Source organism: Neopsephotus bourkii, unplaced genomic scaffold (assembly GCF_033783945.1).
Source record: "Neopsephotus bourkii isolate Nb327-2 ecotype Australia unplaced genomic scaffold, CSIRO-AGI_Nbou_v1 NB_1049, whole genome shotgun sequence".
Taxonomy (NCBI): domain Eukaryota; kingdom Metazoa; phylum Chordata; class Aves; order Psittaciformes; family Psittacidae; genus Neopsephotus; species Neopsephotus bourkii.
Window position 1 is genome coordinate 372,405 of NW_026901538.1, and position 17,127 is coordinate 389,531.

General features: G+C 39.7%; 1 protein-coding gene across 2 annotated transcripts in view; it reads left to right on the forward strand.

Moving 5' to 3' along the window:
* The window catches only part of HSD17B4 (hydroxysteroid 17-beta dehydrogenase 4), a 62,211-nt gene that overhangs the window by 14,328 nt on the left and 30,756 nt on the right, over nt 1-17,127 (forward strand). For both annotated transcript variants that reach the window (XM_061361036.1, XM_061361037.1), the window contains exons 11-16: nt 1,037-1,165; nt 7,752-7,858; nt 8,509-8,742; nt 9,178-9,229; nt 10,446-10,517; nt 11,984-12,087. In XM_061361036.1, the coding sequence (XP_061217020.1) occupies nt 1,037-1,165; nt 7,752-7,858; nt 8,509-8,742; nt 9,178-9,229; nt 10,446-10,517; nt 11,984-12,087 (698 nt within the window). The remainder of the gene's footprint in view (nt 1-1,036; nt 1,166-7,751; nt 7,859-8,508; nt 8,743-9,177; nt 9,230-10,445; nt 10,518-11,983; nt 12,088-17,127) is intronic.

Sequence of the window (17,127 nt, forward strand, 5' to 3'; positions counted from 1 at the left end):
GTTGCAGGACTGAATTCTGTCTTTTGAATTGACAACAAAAGTGTGCAAATCATCTTTTCAGTTAACCTCTGCTCAAGAAATTTTTATATCAAGAGAGATGATTAGCAAAAGCCTAGGGTTCTGAGGAGACTGCTTTTAAGTAAAAGTCACAGATTTCACTAAGCATGGGGGTTCAGCTCTGTTCCCAGCCTGAAAGTCAAAACACAGCACTGCACCAGCTACCAAGAAAGAAAAAATGACTGCTGCTGCTAAACCCAGGACACACAGGTAGTGCATTAGACAGACTAAACAAATAGGGGCAGCAGCGTGAAACCTTGAAGCCCTTCACGAGAAGCTGAGTTTTAATACAGCTGAAAATCTGTGTCTTCTCCTCTCTAGCTAATATATTATAATAGCTACTGTTGAAGTCTTAAAAATGAAACCAGGTTGTTAATGAGGTAGCAGTATGGCCTTACTCATTGTCTATTGCTAATTAAGAGCAAAACCAACATGACAGATTAAAGATAAATTGCAATCCAGGAAGTCTGTATCCTTCCAGGACTGACTGCACTTCACATTAGCCTTACCAGCTTCTCTCAAGTTGGGGTATTGAATTACAACTTCAGGGACTATTTGGAGATGCTGGCTACTAGTATTAACATTCTTTTGTAGGTAACAAGTAGCTTTCAGATTTTCCCTATAGTTTTCCAAGGCTTTCATAAGTTTCCCAAGCATTAGTAGCCAAAATCATGTCAGAAGAGAATGTAGCTACAGCTTTTCACTAGGCAGAATTAAAAAATTACGTAATATTTTCAGAGAGCAGTTAAGTCTGTCATGGCGTTAATGAAATACAAACCCTGGGCTATTCCTTTACTAAATGTTAGTTTAGCAGTGAGACTTTTAGTCCAGCTTGAAATTATACTGGTGAATTAAATTGAGGTACTTATAACCTTTATTTTCTTACGCTGTCTTGAAAGTAGTGACGTAGATGAAAATGATCTAAAGAAACTAAAAGTTTCTTTGTTACTTGAACTCTCTGGCTCATGTTTCCCATTAGTGCGCTGGGAGCGATCCTTGGGTGCTATTGTGAGAGGAAAGAATCAGCCAATGACACCTGAAGCAGTGAGAGATAAATGGGAGAAGGTCTGTGACTTTGATAATGCCAGCAAACCCAGAAGTATCCAAGGTAAATGAGGCTGCAATAATGTAGATAGTTCGAACAATCAAAGCTTAGGAGAGAATGCTTTCTTGTCAGGCATTTGCTGAAACTTTCCAAGTCCGCAGAACCAGTGAATTCTTTTGTAAACATGTAGCATTAAGCCTGTACTGTTTCAGCATGGTCAAATCTTGTTAATAATCCTTTTGCATAGAATTAAGAATTAATTCTGTGTAGAGTTAAGAGTTTTTTCTTCTTACGACTTTCTAGGGAAGTGACAACACTGTCGCTTCATGTATTACAGCCAGGCTAATGGTAGTGGTTAATTTGATTGCACCTACATACAAGTAATAGCAGTGTAGTAGAGAGATTGTGTTTTCCTTTCAGTCCTGGAATCTTGTTTTTTCATAAACATTTCCATACCAAAAAGGTCTCTGGTTAAGTCTTGTAAAGTCACACAGCAGAGAAGTTCTTCCTTACTGCCTATGTTCCTGGGTGACATGACCCCCTTGGCTGGTGACCAAGATGGCTGTCTTTTCCAATGCTTTGTTTACTTTCTTTGTTCCTTCACAATATATAATTTCCAACATTACTTTGATCTTTACTGCTGCCATACTTGCTTCTCTTTCATCTTCCAAGCTTTCTCGTCGTTATCTTACATCTCTGTTTAGATCCACAGCTGTCATAGGTCATAGATGAACCGTACATTTCCCAATTGCTTTCCAAGATTTCTCAAGATGTTACCTTTAGTTTGTTAGTGTGAGTTACATTTCCTTAGTAACACTGATGGATGTTTTGTAATTACGCATGTCGTTAATTAAGTGAAAGATTGAAAATCTGTCATATTAGGAAATGCCAACGTTGTGGAGGAGGGGAAGAGGCATCCTTACGCACAGTGCCAGTTGAATTTCAAAAATACTTAGAAACACACTAGATGTTTAAGCTGTTGGTTCTGAAATCCATTAGGGATACATTTTAGATGCCTAAACCAAATCCAGAGTAGGAGACACTTCTGTCCTGTCCTTCAGATCTCGGTAGAGAAATGTAACCAGCCGTACAGTAGTTCTGTATCTCCTAACTTACTGTTTTCACTGATCTTTGGCTTACAGATATCCTATTTCTAGATGCATGTCAGTTGATAACAATGTTCTCTGTCCTGCTATGGAATGGTATTTATAACAACATGACTACAGCCTTACAGTTTCTGATCTGTTCTCCAACATGTCACATGTACTATATTATGTTTATGGGTCGGTAGCAGAAAAATGTTGCAGGAAAAAGATTGTAGATGGGAATTTAATTTGAAAGTTGCTTCAGCATTACACATTATATTCTACATCCGCCTCTTGACACTATCATGAGAAAATAATTGCACAAGATTTTGGATTTCTGAAGTAAATGTGCTTACAATAAAGCACAGAAGGTTTCTGAAGTGAGGAAACTAAAATATTACATTAGCATGAGTCTCCCATGCAGTGTACGTGTGATGAATTTAGCCAAAATAGAGTGTTGACCTTTCAGTGACATCAAGCTGTCTTGATAAAGCTAGTCTGAATGAAAATTCTTGCATTAATTTGTTGTATAAGAATCAGCAGAAGGGTTGAGGAAAATATAGAAGTTAGCGGAATAAGATTTTCAGTTCTGTATTAAAAGTCTTTTTTCTGCTGCTGGAGTCTCCACTGTATTGCTTGAAGGTATTCAACTGTTAAATAAGGGAAACTAATTAGAGTATTTGCATTAAAAATGAAAAGCTACAATATCCAATATCTGCAAGTTAAAACTCTCCCAGAAGATTTCATTAAAGTAATTTGATGCTGTGAAGAGCAGTCATGTACTAACCATTATGTATGATTATAAGAAAACCCTAACAATTAAATAAGGTATTTGCTTGTAATACAGTAGAAATCTGATAATTGGCGATGTTAATATTTTTCATAATTGGGCATAGTGATAAGAGCAGTTTGACTTCATTCTAGATTACAAAAAAGTATGAGCATCATTTGTTGGTGTGGTTTTTTTTGTTTGTTTGGTTTTTTTAACTTATTTGCCTTACATGTATAACCATTATACATTACTGAATACTCTGAATGCATAGGCATAGGGAGTATTTATTCTGTTGAAGAGAAATAAATTAAATGCTCCACATGTAATGTATGAATGATTGTGCATTTAGAGCCCTGCCTAGCAAAGCACTCATTTGATGTTTAACTAGAGCATGTTCATAGTTGTCTGTTTTAGCTAAGGTTGTCTGTGGAGATGCTGAACTCTTCAAGACTAAATAGAAGGGCTATCTCTTCTTTATGTTTTAGTGGTGGTCTTTTAAAAAATAAAAACATTGAATTCTTTTACTTAAAACAAGCTTAAGTAAAAGATCCGCTTTTTTGTTTTTGTTTTGTTTGTTTGTTTGTTTTTAGGCACTTACTCAGCTTGGTACATAAACTGAGTCAGGCTAAAAAACTCTTGCTTGTATACCAGAATTTGGCTTTGTAAGGTTTGTGCAATTTTAGTTTATAGGAAATAGCTAATTGTCACTTGATTTGGCAGTTGATGTTGATTCAGGAGTTTTATGAAGTTCCTCAGATATTAAGAAAATGTGCTCAGTAAAAGAGTCTTTCTTATTAGCTGTCCTACATGTTTCTAAATGCAGTACAGTCTTTTGCCCAAACTCATCCCCTTATCCTGATGGCTACCTGACAGTCAAAGAAACCAACTGTTCCTGCCTTTTCACTTCCCTCTTAGTGCCTCAGGTGTCTGAATGTTCTCTGTAGTTATTCCCTAAGCTTTAAAAGCTTAGTACTTAATGTACTTCGAGAAGTTTTTGCAGTTCTTCTGTACTCCTATACAGTTTCAGGTATAGTCCTGTTAACTACCTAAAGATCCCATTACTTGTGCATTCACTACATGATGTTGTTTTAATACCACAAAAATCTGAGAGCAGAGTTCAGAGTACTTTTTGTTTGGTTGGATGGTTTTGTTTTTTTAAGAAGTTATGTGGTAATTTAGGCCTTAGGAGGTTGAAAAAGTGGTTTTGCTGCATGCATTCTCCTACGTTCTGTTTACCAGGAGTGAAGGGTAACCATCTACTTAATGCAACATGAAAATGTCACTGCCTGTGAGGAGGCAATGAATGTGCAGGGGTTTATGTTAGAACTTTTTCCTAATTTGCATTATGATGTTATTTTCTTACCAATAATTAAGATGGAATAATAGTTTTACCTTACTGCATGCTATTTCAGCTGTCAAGGTACAGAAGGCAGCTGAGTATTCTCACTGGCTGACTTTTGGCACATTTCAAATGCTTATCTCTGGTATAGAGCAAGTTTTTATACTACATATAGAAGATGTGCATGTATGTATGCATATAAAGAAAAATTATGCATAGGAAGAAAACTTCCAGCTGCAATTTCAGCTTACTTCATATTTGTTTAAAAAGAGTTTAAACATTGGTGCTGTTTTCTCCACAGTTAAGGGATATGGTTCTCATACAATGTTCACTAACTGAAAAGTGAGAGAATACTTTTAGAAAGAGACAGGCTTTGCTATGATTATTTTCAGCCTTTGCTCCTCAGGTTGATTTTTCCCTGCTGTCTGTTGACCATTTACTCTGTAATAGCATATCATGTTGTGGTAATGGGCATTTAAGGTTATATATATAGTTATATAACAACTTCATACATGTTTGGAGTATTTTTTTAATAATTGTATTAATAAAAGTTATCTTACTGGGTTTCTTTCTGCCAAATTTGTAACCCTTAAGGTATTTTTTTGGATCTTGAAAGAGCCTTGCTACAGCTTTTAGGGTCATGTATTAAAAAGTACAAATTGTTGCAGTTAAGTCTACTGTTGAAACATTAATTTCAGACATCTGTGTGTGTTCACATGACTGAAAACTCAGGTACCACTCTGTGCTCCCCTCCCCATCTCTTTTACTTTTGGTACTCAAAGTGAATGCAAACTGAAGACTGTTGAAATCATTCTTATTTCTGTTCAAATCTCACTTATCAGTGATTTTTCTAGTGTTTTCATCTTTTTTTGACAATCTCGTATCACTTTGATAGCTCATAACAGTGTATTTACCATAACCTTTGCACTTGTGATGGAGTAATCTAATTTACTCTTTCTTTGAAGATGTAGCCCTGTGTCATGTGAAAGATTCATATGTCATCAACTGCTACAATATTGCTGAAAATCTAATGCTATGCTAGTCCAGGTACTCCTTATGCCAGGCAGCAGAAGAGCAGTGAAGACTGACATGAATTAATGTATTCATATATTTCATTTGCATGTTGTTCTAGCAGGCCCTCAGGAGGAAAGGAGTGTGTTAGCACTGGGGTTCTTAACTATAAAAGTCCTGTAACATAATGATTTAGGATGGGGCGGGTGAGAGAAATTAACATCTTTTCCCTTTGTTAAAAAAAAAATAATAATACGATAAAAGTAAAAAAACCCAAACAACGTTCTGCTGCCTGAATTTTGTGGTTTTCTGTTAGCTTGCTTAAGCTTTTCAGGTAATCTGAAGGGACAACATCTTAAAAGTAACTTTGATATGAAAACATCAAAACCACCTGAAAACATAAAACATAACATGCTTTCTGCTGATACCTCTCAAGAAATTTGAGCCTGTAGCCATTGGCATGTCTCATGCGGTTGGTGTCTGTCATAGATGCAAAAAAATAAAAAAGTAAGGGACAGGGGTCCTTAAAGACAGCTTTTTACTCTTATATATTCTTCGAACATCAGTGAAAGTATTACTGAATTCTGCTTTGATGCAAGTCAATCAGCTATTGCTGATTACAAATGTAACAAAAGGCCAATTTAAAAGAAAAACAAAAACCGAAACCAATTTTGTTGATGCTAAGGGTAAACAGCAACATGTCTCATATTATAAAAAAGGTATAAAGGTGGACCCTGCAAACTACAAACCTGTAGGTATCACCTCTGTGCCTGGGAAGATCATGGAACAGATCCTCCCAGAAGACATGTCAAGGCAGGGAGGTGATTTGAGGCAGCAGCATGGCTTCACCAAGGGCATGTCCTGCCTGACCAACCTGCTGGCCTTCTGTGATGGAGTGACTGTATCAGTGGACAAGGGAAGAGCTATGGATGTCATCTGTCTGTATTTTTGTAAGGCCTTTCACATGGTCCTTCAAACATCCTTCTCAGTAAATTGGAGAGAGAGAGATTTGATGGGTGTACTGCTTGGTGGATGAGTAGTTGGTTGGATGATCACATCCAGACAGTAGTGGTTCATGGCTCAGTGTCTATGTAGAGATCAGTAATGGGTGGTGTCTCTCAGGGGCAGAGAGCCGACCGTGTGCTGGGCTTGCACCAAAAGAAGGTGATTCTTCCCCTCTGCTGTCGTAAGACCCTGTCTGGAGTACTGTGTTCAGCTCTGGGTCACCACTTGCTGTTTGAGTCTTTTGTCGTGGTTTAAGCTCAGTCGTAAATCAGCCATGCAGTCCTCGCTCACTCCCCCCCTTTTCCTCCCCCTGCTTCTTGAGGGGTGGGGAGGAGAATCGAAAGAATGTATCCTCCCACAGGTTGAGATAAGAGCAGTCCAGTAACTAAGGTATAACACAAAACCACTACTGCTACCACCAATGATAATAATGATAAGGGAAATAACAAGGGAAGAGAATACAACTGCTCACCACCTGCCAACTGATACACAGCCCAACTGAGCAGTGATCTGACCCTTCCAGGTAACTGCCCTCAGTTTATATACTCGGCATGATGTGCTGTGGTACGGAATACCTGTTTGGCTGGTTTGGGTCAGGTGTCCTGTCTCTACTTCCTCCCAGCTTCCCCTCCTCCCTGGCAGAGCATGAGACTCAGAAAGTCCTAGGTAGAGTAAATATCACTTAGCAACAACTAAAAACACTGCTGTTATCAGTGCTGTTCTCGGGCCAAAAGTCAAAACCACAGCACTGCACCAGCTACTAAGAAGGAGAAAAATGACTGCTACTACTGAACCCAGGACAGTCTTCCTAACACGCAAATGTTTAATGTTTATTTTAGCCATATTGAGTTTCAAGGAGCAAGCTGTTCTTGATGGCCTGATTTACCATAGCTGAGTTCTTTATCTCTGCCATGCATCGTCTTGTTCGTAATCTTGGCATTGTTCAAGCCTCAGACTTAATCTATTTATTCATTTTTCTATTTATTTGTTATGTGACTTGGGAAAGAAGGTAACCACTAGGAGTTGAGACCTGTTACTTATTTTGCAAATCATTTTCAGATAAGTAAGGCAGTAGCAATTTTCAGATGTTTATTTCTGAGACAGTTCAAACTTATCCTTAACTTCAGGGAATAAAAATATTTCCTGATATATTCTTCTTGGTGTGAATGGTGGTGTACAGCACCAGTTGTGTTTCAGGCACTTGAATTATGTAGGTGTCATGGTTGACTGCTGGGTGCAGAACTGACAGAACGTATATAGAAATCACTTGTCAGGTATTGATGCCTATAAAATGCAGAATTATCCTCAACTTGCAGCTGTATATTTACTGAAGTACCAGGCTGTATCTCATTTTGTGGCATGTTTGTTGTGTGTCTAACTGGAGTGTCTCATTTGCAGCTATTTGTAAGTGGTATTTTTTTCAATTCCTTTCTCTAGAGTCCATAAGTGTATTGAGTGATGCTCTTAGTCAGATAGAGTCCCAAGGGAATGTTACTATGAATTCAACAAGCTCTGGATCAGTGGTCTCTTCATCTGTTGACACAGTAAGTAGCTCTGTACCAGATGCACTCAAAAGTTAGGTGAAAGCCTTGAACAAAGAGACTCATGTTTCTGATCAACTTTCTACTCTGGCTTGCTGTCTGCAGAAAGTTCGGTTTTAAGCTGAGTGAGGAAGCAGAATAAGAAGCATTTCTGACTACACTCTTTATCTTATTGATGATGGGAAAACTTGAGGCTAAATAGACTTAATAATGTAGAATGCGTGTGCTTGCAAGTTCTGTAAGCCTTTACAGTTGGGGTATTGTTCAGAAAATGAGCAGGGTATGGGTCTTGTTGGGCAATGTGGCTTTGCTCTGGCTCCTTCTCTATAGACAGATAAGTTTTCCTCATTTCAATCTTATTACATGGTTTGTTTTAGAAAAATTGTTAAGCATTGCTGGGAGTGGAGATATGTGAAGTTATATTACTTGAAGTAAATTGCTTGCAGTAAGATACAGTGAATGACATTGTTTGCTTGTACTGCAACAAATACATTAATATTTTATGATGCCTTTATTACTCATACTTTATGTTTACATGTGACTATAAAGAAAATGCTCAAATATGAGTTTTGTTTGGTATGAGAATTATACAAAGAATGCAAGTGCAGTGTTAAGTATTACGAAGCTTTATTTTATCCTGACTTAATTTCCAGACAAGCATTGTTGGCCGGGAATTGGCTACCAACGTGTACAAATATACTCACTTAGAGCCTATTCTGTATGCCCTTGGTGTGGGAATGTCAACTAAGGATCCAGATCATCTAAAATTTCTCTTTGAAGGAAGTGAAGAGTTCTGCTGTTTACCTAGCTTTGGAGTAATTCCTGCTCAGACTTCAATGTTTGATGGTATTCCTTCCCTTCCAGGACTAAATATTGATCTTGCTAAGGTATGGAAGAGTTAAGTATCTAGTTTTGTTTGTGTTTTAGATAACTATAAGGTGATTTTAATTCATATGTTTGTAATATTAGTAAATTCCCTTTATTGTAGATTAGAAAAATTCAGTGTTTTATATTCTTATGTTCTAAGAAAATACTAATTTCCTTACTTGTGTAAACTGTGTCTTCCTGGGATGTTATGAGTGATCAATTTTTTGTTAATTTATGTTCACTATGCTTTTATTAAACCATGAAAGTTTAACACTTTCTTTGAAAATATTTTCTGTTGGAGGTGAAACTGGAAAAACAAAACAAAAAAAAAACCTTGCATTTTTTGTTTGTTTGTTCTGAACTTTTTCTGAAATGACTATATTTCCTTGCAACTGCAATGGAGGAAGCAATAGAATGTACTGATTTGTTATTATAGCACTGCCTTTTTTACATAGATGCTGCATGGTGAGCACTATCTGGAACTTTATAAACCATTACCAACCTCAGGTTAGTCCTTTTATATTGCAGATTTGATTTCCAGTAAGTCAAAAGTTTCTCTAGCCGTGCTATAAATGGTAATAGGGAAGCTCTCTTTCCAACTGGATTTTTTACACATTGTTTTTACAGGGGGTGGGGGAAAAGAGAGGCAACCTGTTGCATTAAAGAGGGAATTCTGAAACTGCATTCTTGTGATCAGGTGTTGCTTTTCTATATGATAATTTGTAAAATCATACCTAATCTTTGATCTTTGATATAATAACCAAATTCACTAATTGGTGGTGTATTACATATAATTTGGTACTAACTAGCAAAACTATAATTCTTTCTATAAGGTTGTATCACAGAACTTTTGGGATGTTTACCTAAAAATATTGATTGCATCTGTGCGCCTATAAGTGGATAAGAAGATGTATGTAAAGGAGGAATGGACATCTCGATGAGATTTGTCATAATTCTCAAGATAATTAGTTAATGCAGCAGCAAGCTCTTTTTCTGAGTTTGCAACACTTTGAGAGGTGCTTCTTAGATGCATAGAAGATATGGATACATATGTCCATTTTTCTTCGTTAGTAGTTTTAAAAACTAACTCTTCCAGACTGTAGAAGGGAGAAGAGAGTCTTGCAACTACACCTAAATGGCATAATTTCTCATTGAAACAAAAATATGTGTGAAAGTTGTGTTAACTTCACAAAGGTCTGCTAATCAGTAACGGATTGCCATGACTTCATAAAGCCTTTTTTTTTTTCTATTCCATAGGTTGCTTATGTAAACTTATATGCTTATGTGCCCCTCTAGAGCAATAGCCTCTTTAGACACAAACTTCAGAAACCTGCAGACCTGTGCCCTGAGCTGAGCTTCTCTTCTATAGAACTGTAGTTGTCTCATCCCTCTTGAAATCTGTGAACAGTCCTTAAGTGAGTTGAGCTAAATTTGAAGTTAGAGATGTATTTGAGTCTGAAATGTGATTTGTGTTTAGCTCTGAATACCTAAACTGTAGCAAGATTCTATTAACCCTTCCTCCCCAAACTTAAATAAATAAAATTCCTCACATCTGCAAACCAGCACTTGCAAAGATTCTCAGGCACTTTAATTCTAATCATTTTGCTCACAAATACTATGACTACTATTTCCTTACTATTTTAGTAAGGAAACGTAAAGAGTGATATGTGGACTTCATTCCCAGAGGAAAACCTTACATGTAGATGATGTTCTTTTTTTACAGGGCAGCTAACTTCAGTTTCAACCATTGCTGATATTCTTGACAAAGGATCAGGAGCAGTCTTACTTATAGATGGTAAGAAATTTGTAATTTTGGAGGAGAGTGCATTAAAATTTGACAGGCTCGGTTTTTAACTAGCTGTACCAATAATTGCCAGCCTTTCCAGAGTGAGGACTGTTAGCTTATTAAGTCTCGATGAGAGCTGAGAAATTAGCTTATTAGCAATAGCTGTGTAAATATATAATGTAATTGTTCTTGGGCAGTTAATGTACTGAAATAAGAACACTTGGAAAAAAAATCAGAGAAAGTTTGGTTTCTTTTCTGTGCAGGCAGAGTAGTGCACTATGCAATCTGAACAGAATTCTTTAGTAATAACAGTTAGTCCTATCTGAAGGCAGTCTTTTTAGATTCTGCCACTCTTCAGCAAGGGATTGTGTATGCATGTATGTGTGTTTTGTGGCGTGGTTTTGCAAAGGCTAGTTAGTCATAGGTGTATATTGTTTAGACTCATCTGCAAAGCAGCCATCTTTAAAAGCATGTCCTGCATTCTTTTCTTGAGCCTACATTATTCTTTTCTAAACAAAACCCCATTTCATTTCTCTTGTATCTGAGTTAAGAGATCACATTATCTCCAGAAGTTGTTGTGATTTTCAGAATTTTGGTGTATTGTATGGTTTCTGAGGGAATTAGACTGCAAGAGTAGTTTAATAGGCAGTGAATCTATAAATGCTGTTGAGCTTTTATTCCTTCAGTGTACAGATGAAATTTCAAAAAGGTCTTCACTGTCCCTGTGTTTCCCCTAGCTGTGTTTTGCTTTCATACTGGGCTAACATTAAGCCTGTCTGTTTCTGCAACAGACAAAAGTTGTTTTTGTGAGCAAAGTCTTAGTGGTTTTTCAGTTTCTCCCAGAGATGGAAGTGAACGTTATTAACAATATTGTAAATTTTAGTCTAAAGGTGTAAGGGAGTGGAATAGGCATGAACTAGAAATTACATCTGAACCTTGATTCGGTGTAAGAAGTTCTTCAAGAAAAGGAACAGGTGACCTTAAGCTGAAGCTTACTCCTAAGCTTTTTTTCATACAAGTTACTAGTACCATTTTTTGTATGAATTGGTTATGTGCTTCACATGCTAGGGATTGTTAATAGCTTCTGATGCGTTATACTTTATGGCACAGCTCTATCATATTTAATTAAATTCTAATGTAGTGTGAGATGCTGAAATACTAGCTTCAGCACTCTGTTGTGACGTATTTTTGGTACCTTTAGTGTCGTCAACATTTTGACAGTTCATTTTTTAATTTTGATGCTTTCATAGAGATAAAATTCATGATAATGTCATTTGAAACAGATAATTAGTTGTCACTAGTCAGGAAGTGACTTGCAGCAGGGAGACATGAGAGTGTGAGCATTGTCCCTTCAGTTGTTCAAATAAGCATTGTTATGTTTGGAGCTGAACTTTTCTCTTGTAACAACACATGCTAGCTATATGAAAAAGGAGATGGAAGGTAATATATGACCTCCTTCTTTTGCTGTCTTTCAGTAAATACCTATTGTGGAAAGGACCTAGTGTGTTATAATCAGTTCTCTTTGTTTTTCGTTGGATCTGGAGGATTTGGTGGAAAACGAACATCAGAAAAGGCCAAGGTAAATTCATGCAAATTCATATAAAAGAAAAAAACACCCCGAAACAACAACAACAAAAACAACCCTGAAAAACCAACCTACCAAATCCCCACAAACACATAAAAACTTCTGTCAGCACTAGAAAGAGCACTTGCTATATCAGCTAGGAAGGATTAGCTGGCAGTGTGGATCTACAACCTCAAATGGAATTTAAACTCTTCTGTTCACTGAAGACCCTGAGTGAAAAGGTACTGTTAAGGGCCTAGGAAACCAGTGGCTTTGTTTTGACAACTCGCGAGAAAAATGAATTGCTAAATGTTCAGCTGATGAGGTACTCCTACATTTAAATACTTGAAATTATAGATAAGGAATATCCTAATGGAAGACAGAAAAGGAGATTCTCTGGAAGATGTTTAGAATCTAAATTCTGTGGACTTGGAAGTAGAAAATGATGTCTGAAGTTAAAATAAAAGTAAAATTCATATAAAGCGCATTATGATGTCACCAGCGTGCTCCTCTAGAGGATTTGTATTACATCTTATAGAAGGGTCTTTTGAAGCCACCAGGGTAGCAGGCTATAGTTTGACCTAATTAACTCAATAGAAGTGGTAAAATCATAGAATCATAGAATAGTTACGGTTGGAAAGGACCTTAAGATCATCAAGTTCCAACCCTCCTGCCATGGGCAGGGACACCTCACACTAAACCATATCACCAAAGGCCTCGTCCAGCATGGTCTTGAGCACTGCCAGGGATGGAGCATTCACAACCTCCTTGGGCAACCTATTCCAATGCCTCACCACCCTAACAGGAAAGAATTTCCTCCTTATATCCAACCTAAACTTCCCCTGTTTAAGTTTTAACCCGTTACCCCTTGTCCTGTCACTGCAGTCCCTAATGAAGAGTCCCTCCGCAGCATCCCTATAGAGGCCCCCTTCAGATACTGGAAGGTTGCTACGAGGTCTCCACGCAGCCTTCTCTTCTCCAGGCTGAACAGCCCCAATTTTCTCAGCCTGTCTTCATACGGGAGGTGCTCCAGTCCCCCGATCATCCTCATGGCCCTTCTCTGGACTTGTTCCAACAGTTCCATGTCCTTTTTACGCTGAGGACACCAGAACTGCACACAATACTCCAAGTGAGGTCTCACGAGAGCAGAGTAGAGGGGCAGGATCACCTCCTTCGACCTGCTGGTCACACTCCTTTTGATGCAGCCTAGGATACAGTTGGCTTTCTGGGCTGCAAGCGCACGCTGCCGGCTCATGTTCATTTTCTCACAGACCAGCACATCAAAGTCCTTCTCCACAGGGCTGCTCTGAATCTCTTCTCTGCCCAACCTGTAGCTGTGCCTGGGATTGCTCCGACCCAGGTGTAGGACCTTGCACTTGGCATGGTTAAACTTCATGAGGTTGGCATCAGCCCACCTCACAAGCGTGTCAAGGTCCCTCTGGATGGCATTCCTTCCCTCCAACATATCAACCGAACCACACAGCTTGGTGTCATCGGCAAACTTGCTGAGGGCGCGCTCAATCCCACTGTCCGTGTCAGCAGCAAAAGATGTTGAACAAGACTTGTCCCAACACCGATCCCTGAGGGGCAACACTCGTAACTGGTCTCCAGCTGGACATTGAGCCATTGACCACAACTCTTTGTGTGTGGCCATCCAGCCAGTTCTTTATCCACCAAATGGTCCATCCATCAAATTGATGTCTCTCCAATTTCGAGACAAGGATGTCGTGTGGGACAGTATCAAACGCTTCGCACAAGTCCAGGTAGATGACATCAGCTGCTCTACCGCTGTCCATCAGTTCTGTAGCCCCATCATAGAAGGCCACCAAATTGGTCAGGCAGGATTTCCCCTTAATGAAGCCATGCTGGCTGTCACCAAGCACCTTGTTGATTTTCATCAACATGCCTTAGCATGCCTTCCAGGAGAATCTGCTCCAAGATTTTGCCAGGCACAGATGTGAGACTGACTAGTCTGTAATTCCCTGGGTCATCCATTTCCCCCTTCTTGAAAATGGGGGTTATATTTCCCTTTTTCCAGTCATCGGGAACTTCACCTGACTGCCATGATTTTTCAAATATGATGGCCAGCGGCTTAGCAACTTCATTCACCTGCTCCATCAGGACCCATGGACTTGTGCACGTTCAGATTTTTAAGACGGTCTCGAACCAATTCCTCTCCTCCAGTGGGCCCAAGGTCTTCATTCTCACAGTCCCTGCATCTGCCTTTCCAACACTTGGGTGGTGTGGTCAGAGCCTTTGCCAGAGAAGACCAAGGCAAAGAAGTCATTCAGAACCTCAGCCTTCTCCAAATCCTGTGTAGCTAGTTCTCCTGAGAGCTTCCTGAGGGGGCCTACATTCTCCCTAATCTGTTTTTTATTTGCTATGTACCTGTAGAATGCCTTCCTGTTATCCTTAATATCCCTAGCCAAGTTTAATTCTAACTGGGCCATAGCTTTCCTAACCTGGTCTCTAGCTACCCAGACAACATCCCTGTACTCTTCCCAGGCCACCTGTCCTTGCTTCCACCTTTTATAAGACTCTTTTTTCATTTGAATTTTCCTCAGCAGCTCCTTATCCATTCAAGGAGGTCTCCTGGCCCTCCTGCTGCACCTCCTTCTACTTGGGATGCAACACTCCTGAACTTGCAGTAGGTGATCCTTGAATATCAACCTAGAGTCTTGGGCCCCCCTGCCCTCTAGGGCTATATCCCATGGAACCTTACTAAGCAGGTTCCTAAAGAGGCCAAAGTCTGATCTTTTGAAGTCCAGGGCAGTGAGCTTGCTGCAGGCTCTTCTCAATGTCCTGAGGATCTCAAGTTTGACCCTCTCGTGGTCGCTGCATCCAAGGCTGCCCTGGAGCATCACATTTCCAACAAGCCCCTCCCTGTTCGTGAGCACGAGGTCAAGTATGGCACCTCTCCTTGTTGGCTCCTCTATTACTTGCAGAAGGAAGTTGTCTTCCACACAATCGAGGAACCTCCTGGATTGCTTGTGCTGGGCCGTACCGTCCCTCCAACAGATATCAGGGTGGTTGAAGTCACCCATGAGAACGAGGGCCTGTGAGCGTGAGGCTTTTCCTATCTGCCTATGGAGTGCTTCATCCGCAGATTCCTCTTGATCAGGTGGTCTGTAACAGATCCCCACAGTATGTCTTCCATCACTGTTTTCCCTTTAATCCTGACCCACAAACTCTCTGTTAACTGCTCACCAGTCCCCAGACAGAGCTCGATACACTCCACCCTATCCCTAATATAAAGGACAACTCCCCCTCCACGCCTGCCAGGCCTGTCTTTTCTAAAGAGTCTGTAACCTTCCATTCCAACACTTCAGTCATAGGATCCATCCCACCATGTTTCTGTGATGACTATTATGTCATACCCCCATAGACTTTCACACAACTCTTGTTTGTTCCCCATGCTACGGGCATTTGTATAGAGGCACCTGAGCTGAGCTCCAAATGAAGCCGGCTCATTGGCTGGAGCGGCTGGAATATATCTACATTGCTCTGAGCGTTTATTATAGGTGCTGGCAACTGACTGGGAGTGTTGGGACGGAATGATGCCCCCCTCCCCCAACACACCTAGTTTAAAGCCTCCTTGACCAGCCTGGCAAGCCTCCTACCAAAACTGATCTTTCCCTTCTTTATCAAGACCAGCTCCACCAGCCCCCGCTAGACCTGGTCTACAAACTTGGGTCCCATGTTCAAGACACCCAAACCCCTGACTATGACACCACCCTTTGAACCATTTATTAACCTGGCTAATCCTCCTAGCTTTTTTTAGGTCCTCCCCGTATCCTGGAGAATTGACAAAAAGACAATCTGAGCTCCAGAGCCCTTAACCACCTCTCTCAGGGCTATGTAGTCCTTCTTTATGCTCCCCAGGCTACAACTATCTATATCCCTAGCACCCACATGTATCACCAGAAGTGGGTAATAGTTCGTGGCAGAGAGGCTGCCTGCTCTAGTAACTAGAGCAGGCAGCCTCTCTGCCACATCCCTTATCCATGCCTCTGGTAGGCAACACACCTCCCTTGAGACCGGGTCAGCCCAACATACGAGTGCTTCTGTCCCTTTCAAAGTAGAGTCCCTTACTACTACGACCCACCGCATTTTCCTGGCAGCACCAGTAGAGATCTTCTTTACCAGTGCATCAGGCAGTTGTTTCTGGCGTGTGTTTCCTCATTAGCCCCCTGCAGGACAGCAAAGTGGTTCTGCGTGGGGACAGCAGATTTAGGAGGAAGCCCCTTGCTTTTAGTTGTCCTTTTCCTCCTTTTTTTGTTGTTTTTTTTTTTTTGGTCACTAATTCCCAGCTTCGCGGGTTAACGGCCTCCTTCTTTCCTTCATGAGCTAGGTCTGTTCCATGTTGTATTTTGGGCTGTGCCAAATTCATTAAAATCCTACTTCTTTATATCAGATGGAAGATGCTATAGCAAGAGTCTTACTCTTTGTTTTATGAAACCCAAATACAAGCTTTGCAAACAAATGAAACCTTTCATGTTTAGATTTTTATTTAGTTAGTTACTCCAAATCATGCTCTCCATTAATGTGCATGAGCAAAGTTCCTGATTTCTTAGAAAGATTTTATTTCCTCATTCTACTTCTGATGTGAAACATTTTTAGAGACCTTTTAGATCAGAGCAAGAACAGAAAATTAGCTTTTATTTTTAAGTCTTGGTTTTCTCAAATAGATTTGTGAAGCTTTAACTCTCATATGTAGCTTGAGGAGCAGATTTTTTGGCTGGACGTGTTTGATCATGGACAACAAGTAGAGTGACAAACAGGTTGAGATTTTAGGTACTTTGTGTAGGGGTGTACTGCTGGGTTGTTGAATGGTCACTCAGCAGAGTCCTGATTTAAACCTGTCTTGTCTCTTTTGACATGATCACTTTTCAGTTTCTGTCTCAGTGCTTACATCTCAACTTTAGTTGAGAATATGTGTGTCATCAGATTAGCATTATGATGTGTTCTGCTGCTCCACCTCAGACATTTTCTTTGCTTATGTTTAAGGGATTGGGGGGCTGTTTATGTTTAAGAATAAATTGATACTAGTGATAA